The sequence below is a fragment of the Gracilinanus agilis genome, chromosome 1 (genome assembly GCF_016433145.1).
Source record: "Gracilinanus agilis isolate LMUSP501 chromosome 1, AgileGrace, whole genome shotgun sequence".
Taxonomy (NCBI): Eukaryota; Metazoa; Chordata; class Mammalia; order Didelphimorphia; family Didelphidae; genus Gracilinanus; species Gracilinanus agilis.
In genome coordinates, this window is record NC_058130.1 from 345,052,756 (window position 1) to 345,074,663 (window position 21,908).

Sequence of the window (21,908 nt, forward strand, 5' to 3'; positions counted from 1 at the left end):
TTCCTTTCCTTCCTTCCTTCCTTCCTTCCTTCCTTCCTTCCTTTCTTCCTTCTTCCCTCCCTCCTTCCCTCCTTCCCTCTCTCCCTTCCTTTCTTTTTTCAGTTGGCCAGGGGAAAAGTGGTAGAAAGATAGAGGCTGAGATAAATTTGTCAAAACAAAGGGAAAAAAAGACAAAAGAAAGAAAGGCCATTTAAGTGGAGTTTTTTTTAAAGGCACAGGAGAGAACAGAAGGAAAGCCAGAAGGAATTAAAGACAAGCAGGATAGCTTTGAAAGTGATGTGATTTTGTCATGTACTTAAAAAGAAAAGCAAGCTACACCTAATAGAGGCTTGAAGTTTCATGTATAATCAATCCTCTTTTTTTCTGTGCTACTGTATATGTGGGTATGCTGGTTTTATTTGGTGCTTAAATTTTTTTTAAATTAAAATAATTTTGGAAGGAACAAAACAGAGGACATACAAGTTCTCTAGGTAGGAAGAGGGTATGTGCCTATGTCCAGTCCTATAATTTCCTCCCCACCTTCCTTTATACTCATTGCAGATTTGGCTTTGGCAATACACAGATGTCCTATCTCTCAGTCATTCTGAACACAGCATCATCTGTGAGGATTTGCTTTCAAAAGCCCATCCTACATACTCTGCTCCCAATATTCAATACCAACTCTGTACACATTCAATAACTAAGTCATAGTCCATCTGCCCTTTCCCTTATATCTCCTATTCTATTCTCTTGATTTTTGTTCCACACTCTGGTCACAAAAGTGCCTAGAAACCAGATTTAATGTCAAATCACAATCACTAAGGTCAAAAACATATCTGATGCTATTTTATAAACTGGGGGCTAATTATTGCTAAGATTGAGGTCTAGTCTTCCACACATAGCTGTTTTTCTTCCCCTGATTTTCAACTTGAATTAATAGTTTATTTTATAATTATTTTAGTTTCTTTCCATTTCAGAATTGATATTGGCCAAGACAGAAGAGCAGCAAGGGCTAGGCAATGGAGATTAAGTGACTTGCCCAGGGTCACAAAACTACGAGAAAATCTGAGGCCACATTTGAATCTAGGACCTTTTGACTCTGGTTCTGGCTCTCTAAACACTGAGCTACCTAGCTACCCCAATATAATAGTTTTTAACCAAATAATTTAGTGGTAATTTTTTTGTTTTATCTTTCTTTATTTTAATAATAAATTTCCACATAAGTTTTCCAAAGTTATGTGATTCATGTTGGCTCCCTTCTCTTTTTCTCTTTCTTCTTCCAGAGTTGACAAGCAATTCAGTCTGGATTATACATGTGTTATCACACAAAACTTATTTCCATATTATTCATTTTTTAAGTGGACAATCTTATAAAACCAAAACCTCAAATCACATACTCAAAAATAAAACAAGGGATAAATTATGTTTTCATCTACATTTCTTTTTCATATGTCCTTCAGAATTTTCCTGGATCATTGCATTTCTATTGGTAGAAAATTTAGTGGTAATTATATACTATTTTCCATTCATACTAAGGGATCTTATGTATTTGTTGTGCTTTCCCAACTATATTTATGAATTCCTTGGTGGCAAAGTTCTATCTTATATTTCTTTAATAGTATTGTCCCACTCCTAATAGAATACAGTAATATACTGACTGGTTAATCTATTGAGTGAATTAAATCAATCAACAAGCATTTATTAACACCCTCCCCCAACTATATGATGGGCACTGTGCTAGCTGGGGATACAAAAGTAAAACCACTCTTTGTTTAAGAAGCTTACATTCCACTGGGAGCTGGCTGAAGTATGTCTCACGTACCAGGGGTAAACACCATAGTTATGAAGGTTTTCCTTCCCCTCTTCTTCTCATTTCTTTTTTCCTATCTCTTTCCCTCTTAATTTTTTTTTCTCTCTCTTGTCTTATTCTTTTTTTCCTTTCTCTTCTTTCTCTTGCCATCTTAGTCCTAGGAGATCTTTCATATCTTGCTTTGGTGCTAAGACTGTTCATTACTGTGACTTTGTATAGGGTTTTCACTCTTTGCCATGCTTTTCTGAAAGGCAGGCATGCCCTTTTTTTCATTCATTTAGATGATTTAATTTTTGTTGTTGATTACCTGCAGAGACGTAAGAATGAGGTGGATGGATAAATTTTCTTGTCTAGTTTATATAGTTTTTTACTTTGGACACTTTAGTACAGAATGATTCCCCCAAACTAGGTCATCATCAACCTTTGTCATCACGTATGTTATAATTTCTCTCTCTCTCTCTCTCTCTCTCTGTCTCTCTCTCTCTCTCTCTCTCTGTCTCTCTCTCTCTCTCTCTCTCTCTCTCTCTCACACACACACACACACACACACACACACAATAATACTACTAAGTGATGGGAACAATTTTCCTCAAGCAATTTAGACCACATAATCCAATTTATACATTTCAACAACTGCCAAATATTCCTTAGAAGCTTAGCTGTACAGTATCTTTGTCAAACTTTCCTGTGATCAAGGCAACCTACTGGTTTTATATTCTTATGTCTATCAGAGCTGACCGTACCCGCTTGTGTAGGCGCTCGGCTTCCTCCTGATAGGCAGCAAGTTGCTGTTTCCATTGTTTGACATTGGCAGTGGACTCCAACAGTGCCGCTGTGAGCTTGGCATTGTTACCTTTGAGTGTGGCCAGTTCAGCTTCCCAGTGTTTGCTGATTGCTGAGCTAGAAAACATTTAGAGAAAACACAAATCATTACAATATAACAGGTTACTGTCACCTTTGGGGGGGGGGTTGGGAGTAGTACTCAGGACCACAATGATTAAATTTAATGAGTAATTAAAATACAAAACAATTCTAGGAGCATTAAAAAAAATCATTTCGCTGAAATGTCTCTAGGGAAGAAAACTTGCTGGGTTAACAAAGAATTAAATAACTTCCAGTTCACATTCCAAAGTAGTCAACACTAGGGACTATTTGGTTCTTTAGTTGAGTGACTCCCACCGTCATTTCTGAAGATACTTAGACTTACAAGAGTGTTTATGTGATTACCTTTAGGGGGTAAATATTAAATCTTGAAAATCACTGAAGAACAGAACTAAGAAGTAGATTCTATTCCTTAAAAAATACTGAAGTCTGAGATTACTCTGTAAGAGTGACTTAACTTATTTTAAAATGTATATTCAAGTATCTGAATACAAAGTCAGTACAGTTTGTGACATGTGTCATTTACTCTTTGAGAAGTTTGTCTTTTTTTTTAACATTTAAAAAATTGCTAAATGTCTAATTTTGCCTCCAAAGATTGGTTTCTAATTGTGTCATTGGAGAAGTATAGATTGATTCTAATGATCTAAATTTCAGAGATAATTTCAGGTTCTATTTTCCTTCTTTGAATTTAATGTCACACTAGTCAAATAATATTCCTTCAAGAACAGCAACAAAGAACATCCTCTATAGCAAAGACAATTCCATTAGTTGTGGAGAGTTTCCTCTTGAGAATTTGCTTCTTAATTTCGCCACAAAGAATTAGTTCATTAAGGGAAATGAGTTTATTTTTCTTTCCTATCACTGAGAAGCCTGTTTCAATTGCTGGATTTCTGCTAACCTTTTCCTACTTAATTAGTGATGCTTCAAGACTTTCACTTGAATCATCTCCCTTAATTTTGATAAGTCATTTACACCACAGGACAAGTGTCCTAAGAGCTCTCAATTTGCAGAAAGGAGTCTTCAGTTCCTATTGTCGGTATTTCTAAAACCAACTCTGAACAATTTTTAAAATGAAAGAAGTCTCAGGAGTGGATTGAAGATGTGTGGGGCTATGCTTTTAACACTCAATTTTCCATCTTTGAGAACAGAGCCCTTTTTATTTTGCTCTCTTGAGGAAATATTTCTCAGACAATAAGAGAATCAAAAAAGAGGAAAATAGTCTTCTCTTCTTCCTACTGCTACCCATAATCAGCTTTTCTCAGTTAATCAGTTAAGATAATAAAGGGAGAAAAAATTTTTTCTAAGCCTTGATACTTAGGATTATTTTTCATTCAGGAATACATATAATAATAAAACATACTCTGTGGAATTCTAACTGTATATAATTATAATTGATATAACCCTCTGAAGAGGGTCCCAAAAGACCTAAGACTAAAAATTAATTCAATGAAAATCAATTAATCAGAAAGCATTTATTAAATGCCAACAATGTGCCACTCATTACATTGGGCATTTTGGGGTACAAATAGAAAAGAGAGGGGAGTTCCTGCTCTCAAGGACCTCTCATTCTACTAAAAGGTAAAAGTTAAGTTAAATAAAGTACCTCAGAAGGCTGGGTAATTTACATTTTCAATTAATACAATACCATATAATTTATATCTAGAGTTTTAGAACATCCCACTTTTAAAATTCTTAAGAAGGAAAAATTAAAATGAATTTTAATTCAAAGGTTTAATTCACTAAGATTTTGTTTTAATAACCTAACAAAGAGGCAACACATTATAGTGTATAGAAAATGGGTTTTGGGGCCCAGAAGATCTGGGTTCAAATCTCACCTCTGACACATCCTGGCTGTGTGACAATGGGTGAATCACTTAACTTTTCAATGCTCGAGGCAAGTCTCTGAAACTATATTTTGTAGTGAAAGGGCCAGCCTATTTTAGTAGATGGTATTTTTCTCATCTGACAGTTTCCTATTCCAGTGAAATCATAGTTCTAGTCTCTATTCCATCTTGAAAAAAGATTTATCATCCCATCATTTTCTTAAAATCAGTCTAATCTTCTCCAGGAGTACAATGTATACACACATAAATAAAACTGCCATGTTCTCATATTATTCATTCAACATGAATCTTTCCTTATCCTTGACAAATGGTTATCAGAATAATTGGTTAACATCCAAATATAAAAGGTCACAAAATACTCAACGGTTAATCTAAAAAAACAAAATACATTAGACTTTAAGGGATGAGTTTCTGTGTAAATGGAATGGACAGCAGCCTATATGTTATGATTTCAGAGAGTGATGGATGAACACCATCCCTTTCCCCCAAACCCCAATCAACCCTGCCTTCTCCTGCACACTTGTTGATGCATGAACTTCTTTTAATGGTAGACAAAGTCCATCATTTCACAATGATTAAGAAGACTACAACGCAATTACTCTGACAAATTTATACAGAGAGAATTGACACTAGATCCTTTCTGAGAGCAGGTTTTGATTGGGGGTGATAGAAGAAAGTTCAGGAACATTGGGAACCTGGGGAACAAGTTAGGGAACAGAGATGGCAAAGAGAACATAAAGAAAAGGCTTATGGATTATGGACCCTGAAGTCAAGCTTTAACAACTTCATAATAATCCTGCCAATGGCCAGTCATATTTAGATAAATGAACCCTTCAGCAAAAGTTGCTTCTAGGTGGAGAATTTTCTGTTACACAACCTAAAATATTTTCAAAATAAAGGGAAAAAACCCTAAAGCATAAAATGAAAAGGAAATAATATAATTATAATAGGTCAGACTGGGTTAGGTGGGTGTTCATTTGGAGCTGATGAAAAGAGAAGAAGGATATGGATGGGATGGAGTCAAATGATAAAAGGCCTGAAAAACTAAGGAGGGGAGCTTAGACATGATCCAACATCTCAAGAAGGAAGGCCACTGAAGATTCTCCTGAGCAAGAGAGTAACAGAATAAAAGTGGTGTTTAAAAATTGTTATCCAGGCATTACCATGATATGCCTGCCTAAAATTGGCTGGTGCCAATGAGAACAGAGAGAATTTAGTGATGATGGAAAAGGGGAAAGGGTGGGAGGTCAAAGTTTCAAGTCTGAGAGACTGGCTAAAGGATGGTGGCATGAACAGAAATGGGGAAATAAGTAAATTTACTGCCAAGGAGTAGCAGATATTAAAGGAAAATGATTATAGCCCAATGTCATTTTTAAACTTCACTTTCTTATAATTATTTCCTGTGCCTGATTTTTCTGAGCAAACAGATGAGCCAAATGATGATTTTAAAGTTAACAGTGGCCTTAGCAATCATTTAACTGAATCACAGAGATGTTAAGTGACTTTATCTAAGATTCTTAGATAGTTAAATGGAGGAGAACCCAAGATGTATCCTACCTCCTAATCCAATTCTCAGTCTACCAATTGAGCTAAGCAAAAATAACATGGATTGGGCAGCTGGGTAGCTCAGTGGATTGAGAGCCAGGCCTAGAGATGGGAGGTCCTAGGTTCAAATCTGACCTCAGACACTTCCCAGCTGTGTGACCTAGGGCAAGTCACTTGACCCCCATTGCCTACCCTTACCACTCTTCTGCCTTGGAGCCAATACACAGTATTGACTCCAAGATGGAAGGCAAGGGTTTAAAAAAAATAACATGGATTATATTTACATACCAGATGAAGAGTTCTTAACCTTTTTCGTGGGGGGAGGAGAGGTCATGGACCCCTTTTAAATAACTTTTAAATAACTGACATTAACATTGTTGTTGTTCAGTCCTGTCAGTCTCTTCATGACTCCCATTTGGGATTTTCTTGGCAAAGATACTGGGGTGAGTCGCCATCTCCTTCTGCAGATCATTTTACAGATGATGAAACTGAGGCCAACCGCGTTAAGTGACTTGCCCAGGGTCACATAGCTAGTAACTGTCCCAGGATGAGATTCGAAACCAAATCTTTCTGACACCAGGCCCTGTGTTCTTTCCACTGAGTCATCTAGTTGCCCTATCAAATAGCTGAAGAAAATGTTAAATTTTGATTAGAGGTCAGTGAGAAAAAGAAGAAGATATTTTTATCCTATCCTATCCATGTTCACAGACCTCTGGAAATCTATACATGGACTACTGGGGGACTCAAAGTTAAGAAAACTTGATCTAGATGAAGAAGCATATTTTGTCCCCTCAGATCTGTTTGTTCTTTCCTTTACAGTGATGAGTTCATTTTAAATGGAACCCTCAAACTGTTTACTGAATCATAAAACATTCCAGAATGACATCTGAAACATTATCCAATTTAATTTCTAATCTTCCATATAATCTCAGCTCTCTCAAAAAAGATATCATGATGGGGCAGCAAGGTGGCTCAATGAATTGAGAGCCAGGCCTGGAGATGGAGGTCCAAGGTTCAAATCTGGTCTCAGGCACTTCCTAGCTGTGTGACCCTGGGCAAGTCACTTAAGCCCCATTGTCTAGCCCTTCCTGATATTCTGCCTTGAAACCAATATTAATTCTAAGATAGAAGGTAAGGGTTTAAAAAAATTTAACATCATATAAAACCCAGTGGAATTACTCATTGGTTACGGGAGGGGGGAGAGAAGAAACATGAATCATGTAATCATGGGGAAATACTCTTAATTAAGTTTTTAAAAATGTAGCATGAGAATAAGAAAGTCTAAGTGTGTATATGGGTATATATATATATACATATATATATATACACACACATACATATATATGTATAAAGTTACATAAACATAATTTTCATTTTTTTTCCAGACGGGCACAAGAAAGTAATAAATGAGATTTCTTTCATAGGATACTTCTGAAGGTTTTATTTTGTACTCAAAATTAGACTATTTAGGGAATATGAACTCATCCTATATACTGAATCAGTCCTTAAAGCTGTGTGACCCTGGGCAATTGCACTAACTTACCTCGGTCTCATTTTGCTCCTCTGAAAGATGGGGAATTGTTAATAATAATAGCTAGCATTTACATAGTGCTTCATGGTTTGCAAAGTGCTTTACCAGTATTATCCCATTTTAACCTTGCAACAGTCCTAGGAGGGTTAAGCTGATTAGTTAGCTAGCTAATTATTATCCATATTTTACAGATGAGGAAATGGAGGCAAAGAGAGTTAAGTGACTTTTATTATAAAAATATCTGATCCTGAAAGTCCCTTTCAGTGCAGACATTCTCTAATTTTATTAACTGTATTGATAAAGTCAAGTTCCCATCCAGTCTCAACAACTGCTTGGAATAATGTTCTGAGCCACACTTTTCTGCTTCTCCTAATCTAGAATACTGTATGAAACATAAAAATAAATATTCATGTTCTCTAAAAGATTGACCTTGGCTTCTGGATTAAAAGAATCCAAACCCATCAAATTTAAGTCCCATTGCCTTGCCCATCCTTATATTTGGCTTTCAGTGTATGTTACAGTCAACTCGAACCTTTTCTAGAGTTCTCATTCCCCTCTGCCTAACCTGATCCTATCACTATTGCTCATGCCACCCACTACAATGCATCCTACCCTTCATTCTCAGTTCAACCAGCATTTTCTAACTAATTCCATAATCCTTGAACCTACTCTTCCTCTTCCTCTCAGTTAACTTCCATAATTAATTTATCTAATCCCACTGATCACGCTGGTTTTACTTCCCTTTATTAGAATACAAGCCACTTTGCTTATATCCTTTCCTTTAATATGCATTTCCAAATTCCTAGCACAATGTTCTAAAACCCAAGGACATTTAGTTACTTGTCAAATGACTAAAGGAAAGAAAAAGTATAGAGATTTAAAATGCATATTGAAAATAAAGGCAAAAGTTAACCTGTTAACAAATAACAGGAATTTGAAGTAACAGAATAACAGTTCATCAAATATTAAACACTGGTCACGGGACTCCTACAAATAACAAAATGTCAACCTTTTTCATTCTTATATGAGGGGTGTCATACTGGACTTACTCAGTTTCTCGATTTCCATTTTAAGCCAATCACGCATGCACATTTCATAAGATAAGAGGTATTTCATCTATAAAATGCTGTAGATCTGGGACTTGTAGAATCTACAAAAGACCGTTCAGTAACAAGTTAGTTATTCCAGACCAAGATCTTTTGTTTGGATGCATTTTACAAATGAATAGTTGCTGGTAGGAATACTTTTTATATGAGCGGTCTAGGTAAACAGCTCTAACATCAATCAGAATATTTCAGGCTCCTGAATTCTTTCTGCTACATGGAACTCACTCAACTAAAGAACAGGTTGACATGTTCTACCATTTTCTCTCAAATCTACATAACTTTTAATTTTGAAATTTGGGGTGGAATGTAAGAATCCCACAAGGTATAATCTAAGGCAGTGATGGGCAAACTATGGCCTGTGGGCCAGATGCAGCCCCCTGAAATGTTCTATTGGCCCTTCGACATTATTCCTAATCTGACGAATACAATAAGTGGGATATAATACAATGAAACTTTCAAAAGAGTTGCCTTAGAAACAGACTGACAGATAAGCATTTCCTTTTCTTTGGCTCCCCTCCCCCTTTAAAAAGTTTGCCCATCACTGGTCTAAGGAATAAGCTGGGTAAAATCTTGCTGTTGGCTCCTCTAAATTTTAATGTTAAAAATCTAGACTTAATTTAAAATAGCAATATTTTAGCACAGTTCCACTTGAACTCACCGTTGATTTTGATCGAAGCTTCTAATAAAATGAGTCTCTTATGTACTCTTAACATTTTGTCCCACCCCTTAAATATTTTAAAAACAGCTTTGGAATTTTAGAATTATACTAAAAAATCTAGTGTATGCCCACTGATTGATAAATAGCTAAAGAAACTGTGGCATACAGATGAAGTGGAATACCAGTGCATCCTAAGAGATGATAAATAAGGAGAATTCAGAGAAGCTTTGGAAAACCTGTATGAACTAAGACAAAATGTAATCATCAGAAACAGAAGAACAATATATGCAGGTAAATGGAAAGAACGTAGACAAACAAAAAAAAATACCTAAATGCTATGGAATTAGAATGATCAAACTTGAAATGCATCTTCCTCCTTTTTTGCAGAGTCGTGGGATTCTGGGTATAGAATATACGTATAATATTGTCAGACTGGGTTGATGAGTTGGTTAGTTTTGTTGGATTTTTTTATTTTTTTGTTATAAGCGATGGCTTGCTTGGCGAAATGGGTATGTTTATTCAGAATCATAGTGATATAAATTTGAAATATGTTAATAAAAGTAAAATTAGCTGTATATATATATATACATATATATATATGTGTGTGTGTGTGTGTGTGTCCATACAAATAGACATACACAGTATCTCAAAAGTCAGTGCATTTTTAAGCTTTGAAACACTATGTTTATGTGTGTATGCATTTTTATAACATATATACACAAATATAGATAATTGATATCAATAATGATATATCTATATCACTAGCTACCAATATTTATAACTATACCTAGATGAACAGAGCTAGGAGTTAGGGAGTCAGATTTACCTTGTCTGGATAGAGTAGTTATTGATTCTCTATGTTTGGTTAATTTCTGTTCACATGCAAATGGATTTAGGCTGATTGAAGTGATGATAATAATAATAACCATGAGCATTTATAATACGTCTACTATGTGCCAGGCACTGTATGAAGTGTTTTAGAAATGCTATCCTATTTGATCTTTACGACAACCCTTTTTATGGTTGAGAAAACTGAGGCGAACAGGTTAAATGACTTGTCCAGGGTCACATAGCTAGAAAATGTCTGAGGCTGGCAACTCTGGTATGGAACAGAGTCCAATTCACTGTTTCTACTAAGCCACCCAGCTGCCTATTGTGAGTGTTGAAGAGGTATGAATTGGGGAGCTTTTGGTAATGGCGATAAAGGAAGACAGGAAAGTGGATCCTCCATAGGAACAGAACACAATAAATCAATAAACATTTTTTTTTAAATCCTTACCTTCTGTCCTAGTAACAACTCTAGACCAGAAGGGCAAGGGCTAGCAAAGTGGGGCTATAGGATTTGCCCAGGGTCACAGAGCTAGGAAGTATCCTAAGTCATATTTGAACCCAGGACCTCCTGACTCCTAGTCTGGTGTGCTATCTGTTGTGCTACCTAGTTACCTCCTCAATAAGCATTTATTAAGTATCTACTATGTGCCAGGCCATGAATACAAAAAAAGGAAACCAGCAGTCTCTGCTTTGGAAGGACTCTGGAAGAAAGTAGCAGACAGAAGGGGATCATGGGAAAAGATACAATGTCAATGACATATACAAGTGCACACCTAAATGGTCCTGGTTAATCCTGTCATTTCAAACACCTCTCACGTACCAAGAACACATAAAACTTTGTAACAACTAGAAATAGGCAAAATAAAGGTCCAATAAGGCTTTAAACATCCTTGTTACTGTGCAGACTGCCCCCCCCCTCAAATACATGGAAAAATAATTTAAACCTTTTTTGGAAAAAAATTTTGGTCTTAATTTTTAAGCCTAATTTTTATTGCCCAGCCCAGCAAGCAAGCAATTTGTAACAACTAGAAATCTAAAGGTCCAGTCTATCCTTTTTGCTGTGCAGATTCCTAAAACAGAGCTGCCTTTATTTCAATATGGCAATCTACTGGTCAGCTGAATATTTGTCTGAAATAAATGACTACATGTATAGGATTTTACATGGTTAATAGTGTAAAACATCTTTCCATATTGGTCCTTTTATAAAAATGAACTAGATAAACAAAAGAAAAATTAAGACACAAAGTGTCTTGGTCTGCATTCAGATTCCATCAATTCTTCCTCTGGAGGTCATAGGTGTTTTTCAACACCATTGGAAACTTAAAATTTTTTAAAAAGTTAAAAATTGTTGTTTCTTGTGAACTGGAACAACCTCCAGGAATTGATGCAGAGTGAAAGGAGCAGAACCAGAAGAACATTGTACACAGAGACTGTTACACTGAGGTAAAATAGAATGTAATGGACTTCTCCACTAGCAGCAATGCAATGACCCAGGACAATTCTGAGGGATTTATGAGAAAGAACGCTATCAACATCCAGAGAAAGAACTATGGGAGTAGAAATGCAGAAGAAAAATAACTGCTGGATCACATGGGTCAATGGAGATATGACTGAGGATGTAGACTCTAAGTGATCACCCCAGTACCAATATTAATAATACAGACATAGGTCTTGATCAATGACACATGTAAAACCCAGTAGAATTGCACATTGGCTATGGGAGGGGGTGGGAGGAAGAGAGGGAAAGAACATGAATCATGTAACCATGGAAAATTTTTCTTAATTAATCAATTAAAAAAAGAAAAAAAAGTGAAATATAAAAATAAATATATAAAAGATAGGAAAAAACCCCCACAGGACAAAAGACCTATTAGGAGAGTTAATAAACTCATGTGATTCGCTAAGACAGTTTGGGTTTTTTCTCCAAGGTTAAAATTTGCATTCGTTCTGTTTAAGGCTGACTTTTAAATATTCACCCCCCCCTTCCCCCAAGTATTGTCTTTGTTAGTAAGCCCAGATCTTTAGGAGCACAACTTGCTAGCTTCCTTCCCTCTGGCTATGACTTGTTTCTTCAGTGATGCTATATGGTAGGAGATACAACAGAGAGAAAAGTGCATTTTGATCCTCTGTGGACTTTTCCTCCCTTCCCCCCCCCCTCCCCATTTTCTTTGCAGCTTCTTAGGATTTTTCTTTTATACTTGAGGTATAAAAACTGTTCCTGTTTAGCATATCTATCACAATTTTACTTTATAGTAGATTTCAAAGAAGCAACCTTGAAGCATAGTTCCCCCATGTGAGCTCTCTGAAGTGATCATCCTTATGCTGAGAGCACCTAAACTTATTCTTCCTATAAAATCAGTTTTCTACTCTTTTGTTTAACCACTTAACGCCATTTTCTTTGGAAGATTTTTTTTATTAGTGTTTTGAACTTATGTACTAAATAATCATTTTTTCCCCTTTAAAACACTTTTAATTTGGTAGTAATTTCTCAAAGATTTAGATTTCTGGGTAAATTTTTTTAAAGTTGGGTTGAAACTGGTTTCTAATTTATTCCCTTTTACAATGGGAGAGGTCAGCCTTTAATTCCTTTAGAAGTTGAGCTTGATACAGTCTGCTCTCATTGAAGCCCAGTAAATTGTTCAACGGGAAGGCTGTACAGTGAATCAGAAGAGATCTGGAAACATTACTATGATCTCATGTTTGAATATTGGGATCAGAGTACAAGGAACAACAGAATATCTGTTCTTATGATTGTTTTGTAAAATTCCATTTTGAAAATGACCAACTGGTTTCCTATTTGTTCTCAATATAGAAGCAAGCTGAGGGAGTTTAAATTGTTACAAAAATATCATTTGGAAGGTACTTTAATCAAAGTAATTTTACAGTTCTCCTTTTCCTTAAACTACAGGTCTCTTTGGAATATTAAAAATCATGGAGAAAAAGTACTCAAGAGGATATATACCCAAATATAGGCACCAAAGATAAGGGTAAATACACATTCATTGTATTTATAAAAGTACTTAACGTGTAAGGATAAATGTATACCTTATTCTTATTAGTTAGAGGAGGACAAGAGCTAAGTAGTCTGCTTTGTTTGCAGGGCCTATACTAATCACAGAGGTCTCCTTATGGTATATCCTGCATGTGATGGCACAAACATATACCTTGTGCCAATGAAACTTTATTTTATTTGTTTAAACCCTTACATTCTTCCTTAGAATCAATACTGTATATTGGTTCTAAGGCAGGAGAGTTTAAGGACTAGGCAATGGAGGTTAAGTGACTTGCCCAGGGTCACACAGCTAGGAAATGTCTGAGGCCAGATTTAAACCTAGGACCTCCCATCTCTGGGCCTGGCTCTCAATCCACTGAGCCACCAGCTGCCCAATGAAACTGTAAAGGACATCTACTCTAGCCAGTGACTTGGTAGAAATAACTTAAGCACCAATCTTCATCATGGGCTCTTGGAGTCACATAAATTTAATTTGTGCAATATAGTCAAGTTCTTCTATAAGGTATAAAATGAGTTGTTTGGAAGTAATTTATGCCTGCTGTAGAAATTGTTTTGAAACTAAAAAGGCAGGAAAGTTTTTGTTATACTTTGTGAAAAAGGAGACTATATTTACTCTACAGATAAGAGTAATACTGTGTGTGACCCAGACTTTAAAATTTTTCATGCCAAACTTAATTCCAAATACATAAGCTTATTTCACTAAATAAAACAACTTGAATGTCTTATTTTTGTTCTCTTTCTAATATATTTGATAAATAAACATGGCTAATCAATTTAATCAGAGATTAATTTTATTCGTCCTGGACTTATGATTTTATCTGTGAAGGGAACTTACAATGTGGACTCCTTCCCCTAAAAGGATAGGATGGGCAACTCATCAGTAACTTAAATCATTCAGAGTTGTCTGGGTCAGTCAGAGGTTAAAGGACTAGCCCAGGGTCTCACAGATAGTATATGTCAGAGATTTGAATTCAGATCCTCCTAGCTTCGAGGCTGGCTTCAAATCACTATGTGACCTAGTCACTCATTTTAAATAAAATTATAATATTAATCTGAAATAGTGAAGTTATAAAATCAATCTATAATAATACGTAAACATGACAGACTAAAAGTAAATATTATTATATCATTTCTAAAAATGAAGACTATATTTATCAATGAGTTTCAAAATCAGCTAGATAATATAGATACAGAGTTCTGGCCTTGGGAGTCAAGAAGACCTGAGTATAAAATTCACCTCAGATATATGCTCTCTATGAGATACTTGGCTAATCCCTTACATTCTCTTAGCTTTAGTTTTCTCATATGTAAAATGGTGAGAGCAATAATACTATTTATTTCTTCAAGCTGTGGTGAGGATTAAATGATTTAACATTTGTGAAGCACTGGAAACTTTTCAGGGCTTGCTATTATATTACTGAAAAGCCTGTACTAAGGATATATCAGAAAGGGAATTTTTTCTAAATTAGAAAAACTGAATGAAATGACATCTTTCTGACTTCCTTTTAAATGAATTTCATCACATTTGATTTCAATCAAATTCATTCTAATGATTTGTGTTATGATTTGGGATAAAGTCAATATATTTCTTCTTTAAGTACTTTAAACTTCTATTTTTTTCTGGAAAGAGTTTGTCTCTCAGAGCAAGGTAAGGTGAGAGAGGGAGGGGAGAGAGAGAGAGAGAGAGAGAGAGAGAGAGAGAGAGAGAAAGAAATTGAAGTATAAAACAGTATTTTGGATATAAAACTATTAACTTATTCTTCAGTGCACAAATCTCCTCTTCTGGTTCAGGAGGGAACAACATACTATCTTGAAGTCATAAAGGGAGAGAGCCTGAAGTTCCACTAGTCCCTAATTCTCCTATGTGTTTGGATGTCTCAAAGAAACCACTAAACCCCAGCTGGATGCCTGATTCTAAAAGAGGTTGTATTTTCTACGTGCTAGAAAGGAGAACAAGGAAAACATTCTGTCTAGCAGAGCGGAATGGGATAGACTGCTGTGACTTTGTATTCCTCCTTGGCTCTTTGCCAGTTCCTAGCCTGCAGCCATACTCTAAAAGTGGCAAAGTGATTGGGGAATGGCCTATGGGCCAAGCCAAATGTCCTTCCCTCCTCTTCCTCCGTCACTCTTAAAGGGTATTTTATTCTCTCTGATGTTCTCTGACAGGCTATTCCTCCTCAGAGGTGAGGGAGTCTCATGAGAATTCAGTGATCTTGTTTTCTCTTTAATGGTTCAATCATTTTTCTGATATAATTAAATATTGTAATCCATTTCAGATTTTTCAGTCTTCCTAGGAAAGGGGTAGGGCACAAAGAGTTTCTGTGGCATTCTTATAAGTGATAAAAGGGAGGGGTCAGAAAAGAGGAACATCTTTACTGAGTTGTGAAACAGTTTATATGACATTCACAAAAAAAATTCAATATTTGTACTATTTTCAACTCACATAAAAACTTTGGAAGACTAAAGGAACAAAAAAACTTTGGGCTTTTCTGAGATTTTTTTACAGTATTATGTAAAGTTAATCTACTAGGGAGGAAAGATTTCTGGAGAAAGTTGGGTTTTGTTTTAATATCAAATGAAATAATTACATTTCCCTTGATCCCCAGATGCCTCTGAATGTGTTCCTATCTTTGCTTGGCAGTGTTATCAATTACCTGCAAGTCAGGTTTTTTTTCCCTGAGTATTATGTGTAATTTACTCAAAGACTCAAAGGAATATTCCAACCTGTTCACTGATTAACTCAGTTCAATGCCAGAGGACAGAAATGAATGGTACTTTCCCTCAAAAATGGGTATTTGAACGAAAATTAATACTAAAATATCTAAAACTTTGTGGGGACTTTGTTTTTTCTTTCTTTTGCAGTCAGAAAAATAAATTTGTTCTCAAATTCACTTTCACCAAGTAAATAGCTGTATTCCTATACTATCCACAGAGAAAAGATATTTTAAAACCAAGCAAGAGTTAGAAAAAATTACAAAATGTAAAATAAATAATTTCAATTACATTAAATTAAAAAGTTTTTGTACAGACAAAAACCAATGCAACTAAAATCAGAAGGGAAACAACAAACTGGGAAAAAATCTTTATAACAAAAAACTGACAAAGGCCTAATTACTCAAATATATAAGGAGCTAAATCAATTGTACCAAAAAAATCAAGCCATTCTCCAATCGATAAATGGGGAAGGGACATGCATAGGCAATTTTCAAATAAAGAAATTAAAACTATCAATAAACACATGAGAAAGTGTTCTAAATCTCTAATAATTAGAGAAATGCAAATCAAAACAACTCTGAGGCACTACTTCACATTCAGCAGATTGGCTAAAATGACAACAGGGGAGAGGATTGAATGTTGGAGGGGATGTGGCAAAATTGGGACATAAATGCATTGCCAGTAGAGTTGTGAACTGATCCAACCATTCTGGATGGCAATTTGGAACTATGCTCAAAGAGCTCTAAAATGACTGCCTGCCCTTCGATCCAACCATACCATTGCTGGGTTTGTACCCCAAAGAGATCATAGATAAACAGACATGTACAAAAATATTTATAGCTGCGCTCTTTGTAATGGCAAAAAACTGGAAAATGAGGGTATGCCCATCAATTGCGGAATGGCTGAAGAAATTGTGGTATCTTTTGGTGATGGAATACTATTGTGCTCAAAGGAATAATAAACTGGAGGAATTCCATGTGAACTGGAAAGACCTCCAGGAATTGATGCAGAGTGAAAGGAGCAGAGCCAGAAGAACGTTGTACAAAGAGATGGATACACTGTGGTAAAATAGAATGTAATGGACTTCTGTACTAGCAGCAATGCTATGACACAGGACAATTCTGAGGGATTTATGGTAAAGAACACTACCCACATTCAGAGTAAGAACTACAGGAGTGGAAACAGAAGAAAAACATCTGCTTGAACACATGGGTTGATGCGGACATGATTAGGATGTAGACTCTTAATGACCACCCTAGAACAATTATCAATAATATGGAAATAGATCTTGATTGATGACACAGGAAGAAACAAGTGGAAATGTGTGTCAGCCACTAGGGGGTGGGGGGTGGGGGGCCAGGGGAGAGAGAGCAAGAACATGAATTATGTAACTATGGAAAAATTTTTTCTAAAAAAAATATAAATCCCTCCAATGTAGTGAATGACTTGTGGGGAAACTGTCCCCTGATGGAAATGGGAAACTCATCAGTAACTTGTAGAGAAGTACTTAGGCACACTGATAAGTTCATTGACTTGCCTGAGGTCACATACTTAAGATGTGTCAGAGGAAGGATACAAATTTTCCTGGCTGGAACTCCTAGCATTTGACACCACAACACTCTGTTGACTCTTACAATTCTCCAGTGTAATATTTTAGCAAAGATATTATATATCAAAATATAGAGTAAAGGGAATTTTCCTCTTAACAGGCAAACTTGACCGACATTAGATCATGCAGAATCCCATGTGTTTGCCAGTATCAGGTCTGGAGCTAATACTCAGAAGGTAATCTCTACATTAGCCACACATTCAATAAATGCTTTTTTCCTCATTCATTCTTTAGAATTGTTCCAAAACCTGGAAAATTGTTCTAGCCCAGGTTCTATTTCATATAATTTAATAATATAGAAAAGAGTAATTAAGATGATAATAACTGATTTGGCTCACATTCTCACTGAGATCCTAATCTCCTTCTCAACTTTGTGTTATCCAAAAAGGATTATGTGTAAGTTAGAGAACATTTACTGAATGACAAAATCAAGATATATTCAAACTCCCAAGGCTAACTACTCTCACAAAAGCCTGAAATCTCCATTTACAGTTTATATAGCAGATTCTCATATACAAAAGCAAACCAACATAGCCTAGAATCTGAAAAATCCATAGATCAACCATCAAGGTAAGAACTCACTATTTGACAAAACCTTTTTTTTTTTTTAAATTAGAAAGCGGTCTGGAAGAAAGCAGGTATTAAAGAGTAACATACCAAGGTTAGCTTCAAATGGGTGCCTACATAACCTAAACATAAAGAATGATGTCATAAACAAATGAAATGAGTAGAAAAGAAATTGCTTGTTGGATACATGGATAAAGGAAGTGTTCATGAACAAACAGGGGAAAGAAAGCATGACTGAAAGTAAAATAGACAATTTTGATTACCTAAAATTTTTAAAGTTTTTGCACAAAAAATCTATCTATCTATCTATCTATCTATCTATCTATCTATCTATCTATCTATCTATCTATCTATCTATCTATCTATCTATCTATCAGGATCATTCCCCAGTTGATAAGTAATTAAAATACACAAATAGAAATTTTTCTAAGGAAGAAATCTAAGCTATCAATAGCTTTATGGGAAAAATGTTCTAAATCACTATTAGAGAAATAAAAATGAATAACTCTGAGGTTCCACCTCATACCTATTAGTTTGGCAAAAACTGACAAAAACCCCCCCTCCCCTCAAAATTACAAATGATGGAGGAACTGCGGGAAAATAGGTATATTAATGAACTTGTTAATGCAGTTGATTTCCAGTGATTCTGGAAAGCATATATAAATGCACACACACGCATGCACGCATGCACACACACACACACAGTCAATCCAGAAATTCATTTTTCTTGACTAACTATATATTTTATATAAGGGCTTTGTTTTTTCTTTCTTTTTCAGTCAAGGGTACAATAAATTTGTTCTTAAATTCACTTTCACCAAGTAAATAGCTGCATCCCTACACTGTCCACAGAAAAGAAATATATTTTTAAAATCCCTCCCATGTCAAAGTCACAAAGGACAGTTTCACCCCATGGTAGATAATGATGTCTCTTGGGGACTATTAAAGTGATGACATTCATTTCCTCATCATTCCCAGGAAAAATCTGAAGTTCAATGGTCATCTAAGGGTCTCCTTGGCATCTCTGAGCTCATGGTTTCTCTCTGGTAGGTCTGGTATTTTTTCCATGGGTCCTCCTCTGACCTTCTGTTGTGTTCCCCCCTTCAAGCACAACAATTGGCATTCTCCAACCTCTGGCACATGAATACTCAGGACATAGAAGAACAGGCTGAGTCATTCCCAACCTGCACCATGAAGTATGCTCACTCCCATGCTCCATCTTAGGCATGTAGAACATGTATCCCCCAGGGCCTTCTGGTGTGTTTCTCATAAAGCAAGCGATTCCCTGTTTTTAAATGTCCTGGCACATTGAGACACAGCATGACTTTCTGGCCATTTCATTAGGTTAATCCACTAAAGCTAAATAAGCCACATACTTCTGATCTCTTCCGTACCTTTAGGGTGGGAATGATACAAAAGGAAAAGAAAAGTCTAGGAGAAGACAATCCAAAATTGCTTCAAATATAGGTTACAAAAACAATGAAGTATAATGAAATATAGATATTAATTTTGCACACCATAAACTGTGATATAAAAATGTCATATTGATGTTCCATTCAATAAGCTGGAACTGGCTATATGATTTGTTCTCTTTATTTTTAACATGAAGAAGATATGCTTATCAGGCTCTGAGGACTGAGGCACTGGGCCCTCTCTCTTCACTAAGGGACTTCTCTGCTTTGGATTCCAGCACACAATTCACAATGGATTCAGTCCTAGGGGGAGCCAAGTGTGGGAAGCCAATAAGAGAATAGATAAAAATCTGAGACCCCTCTTTTGATACCTCTTATGATCCATACCTTTTCTTATTGGAAAAACATTATAGACTTATTGAAAAGCTTTGAGTCCTTAGCAGACTAACAACTACTGAGTTAAAAATTTCTCTGCTTGATAATTAAGAAGCCTGAACCCTAACAAACATTACTTAGATAAGACTGCATACTTAGATAAGACTGGAACCTTTAGTCTGGACTTTATTTGACCAGGTGCAAACCTATAACCCAGGAAGACAGGACTCAATTAGTGAACATCTTCATAAAATATTTCTGCTCCCAGAATTATCCCCTACTAATCGGTGGTTGGAATTTGGCCATTGTCCAAAGGTATATAGCTATACCTTTACTTTTTAGACTTTAATGGGTTGTGTATGATTTGTTACCCCTTCACAACTGTGACACTTTCTTTGTGTTCTTTGTTTGAAATCAGTATATAATAAACTCCAAAGCCCACAGAATTCAGAGCAACATGGGCTAACCACTAGTCTGGTTGTTCTCATTTTCTTTTTCCTGTCTTAACAATCCGATGCCACAAATGCCACTCAGAACCCCTACCTACCATCTAGAGGCTGGCTCTCTATAGCCAAGTCTCTTAAAAAAAAAAAAGGAATCATTGCTGTATCTCACACTCTTTTTTCTGTTACATTCAGGGGTGTACTGTACTGGGGCCAGATCTAGCTGGCTCTAGATCTGCTCTTAAATTGTTCAGTGTAAACATTTACACCTCAGAAAGTCGCAAATCCTACAAATCAAGGCTTGATTTATTATTTGGTTAATTACATAAGCTTAAGAAAGTGATAGAGAAAATATTTATGATGAAGATTAGGCCGACAAGTACATTATGAATACATTTATTTTCCTTCCTTCCTCTCCTCCCTCACACTTTCTTTCCTTCCTTCATCTCTCCTTCCCTCACACCTTTCCTTCCTCTCTCTCCCTCCCTCTGTCCTTTCTTCCTCCTTCCCTTCCTCCATCCCTCCCTCTGTCCTTCCTTTTATTTTCAGGCTTGGACTGTTAGTTCATGTGTAAGTCTAACCCAAATGGATATACAACATTAATCAGAAGAGGTATTTATTTCATTGACATAAAAGAAATGCTAAGACACAAAAGATCTCACAAGCTCACTTGAGACAATGACTTTTAAAACAAGAAGTTCATTCCAATCCTTGACATATCTACCTTGAGGGCAATGCTCAAATGCTTACTCAGGAAAAGAGATAAAAAGTGGAAAAGACAGTCAAGGCCCCAGGAGCAAGTTAGCCTAGTGGAATCTTGCTATTCTAGCTGCTGTGTGAAAAGACTAGAGAATAGAGCCCTTCTCTACCACTTGGGAATTGCTTGAAGCTTTTCCTCTTTTTTAATCATCAAAATTTCACCTCTCACTACGGAAAGAAAAGACAAAGGATCTACTCAGAATTTCTTCATAGTCCAATAATAAATATTTATTATTTATTTGGGGCAGCCAGGTGGCTAGAATACCAGGCTGGAGTCTGCAAGACTCATCTTCCCAAGTTTAAAATTTGACCATAAACACTTACTAGCTATGTGATCCTGGGCAAGTCAGTTAAGCCTGTTTGCCTCAGTTTCCTCATCTGGAAAATGAGCTGTAGAGGAAACAGCAAATCACTCCAGGATCTCTGTCAAGAAAACTCCAAATGGGGTCATAAAGATCTGGACAAGACTAAAAAAATGACTAAATAACAACAAGGTTCTTTATGGATCTAAAGCCTATGAAATAACAGAAAATACCAATTTTTTTTAAAACCTTACCTTCCATCTTAGAATCAATACTCTGTACTGGTTCCAAGGCAGAGGAGCAGTAGGCAAGAGGGGTTAAATGACTTGTCCAGGGTCACACAGCTAGGAAATGTCACATTTGAACCCAGGAACTCCTGTCTCTAGGCCTGGCTCTCAATCCACTAGACCACCCAGCTGCCCCCAATAGTCTAATTTTTAAAACACTTCAGAAGGTAATTCAGGATCTCTCGTATATTTCAGTGTCACAGGGTGATGTAGTAGAAAACCTCTGAAAATTGTAACTAG

The 21,908-nt window shown here is 36.1% G+C and overlaps 1 protein-coding gene across 1 annotated transcript in view; it reads right to left on the minus strand.

The window, feature by feature from the left end:
* HOMER1 (homer scaffold protein 1) overlaps window positions 1-21,908 on the minus strand; it is a 161,643-nt gene that overhangs the window by 22,235 nt on the left and 117,500 nt on the right. The window contains exon 6 of the mRNA XM_044680939.1: window positions 2,533-2,689. Coding sequence (XP_044536874.1) covers window positions 2,533-2,689 — 157 coding nt within the window. The remainder of the gene's footprint in view (window positions 1-2,532; window positions 2,690-21,908) is intronic.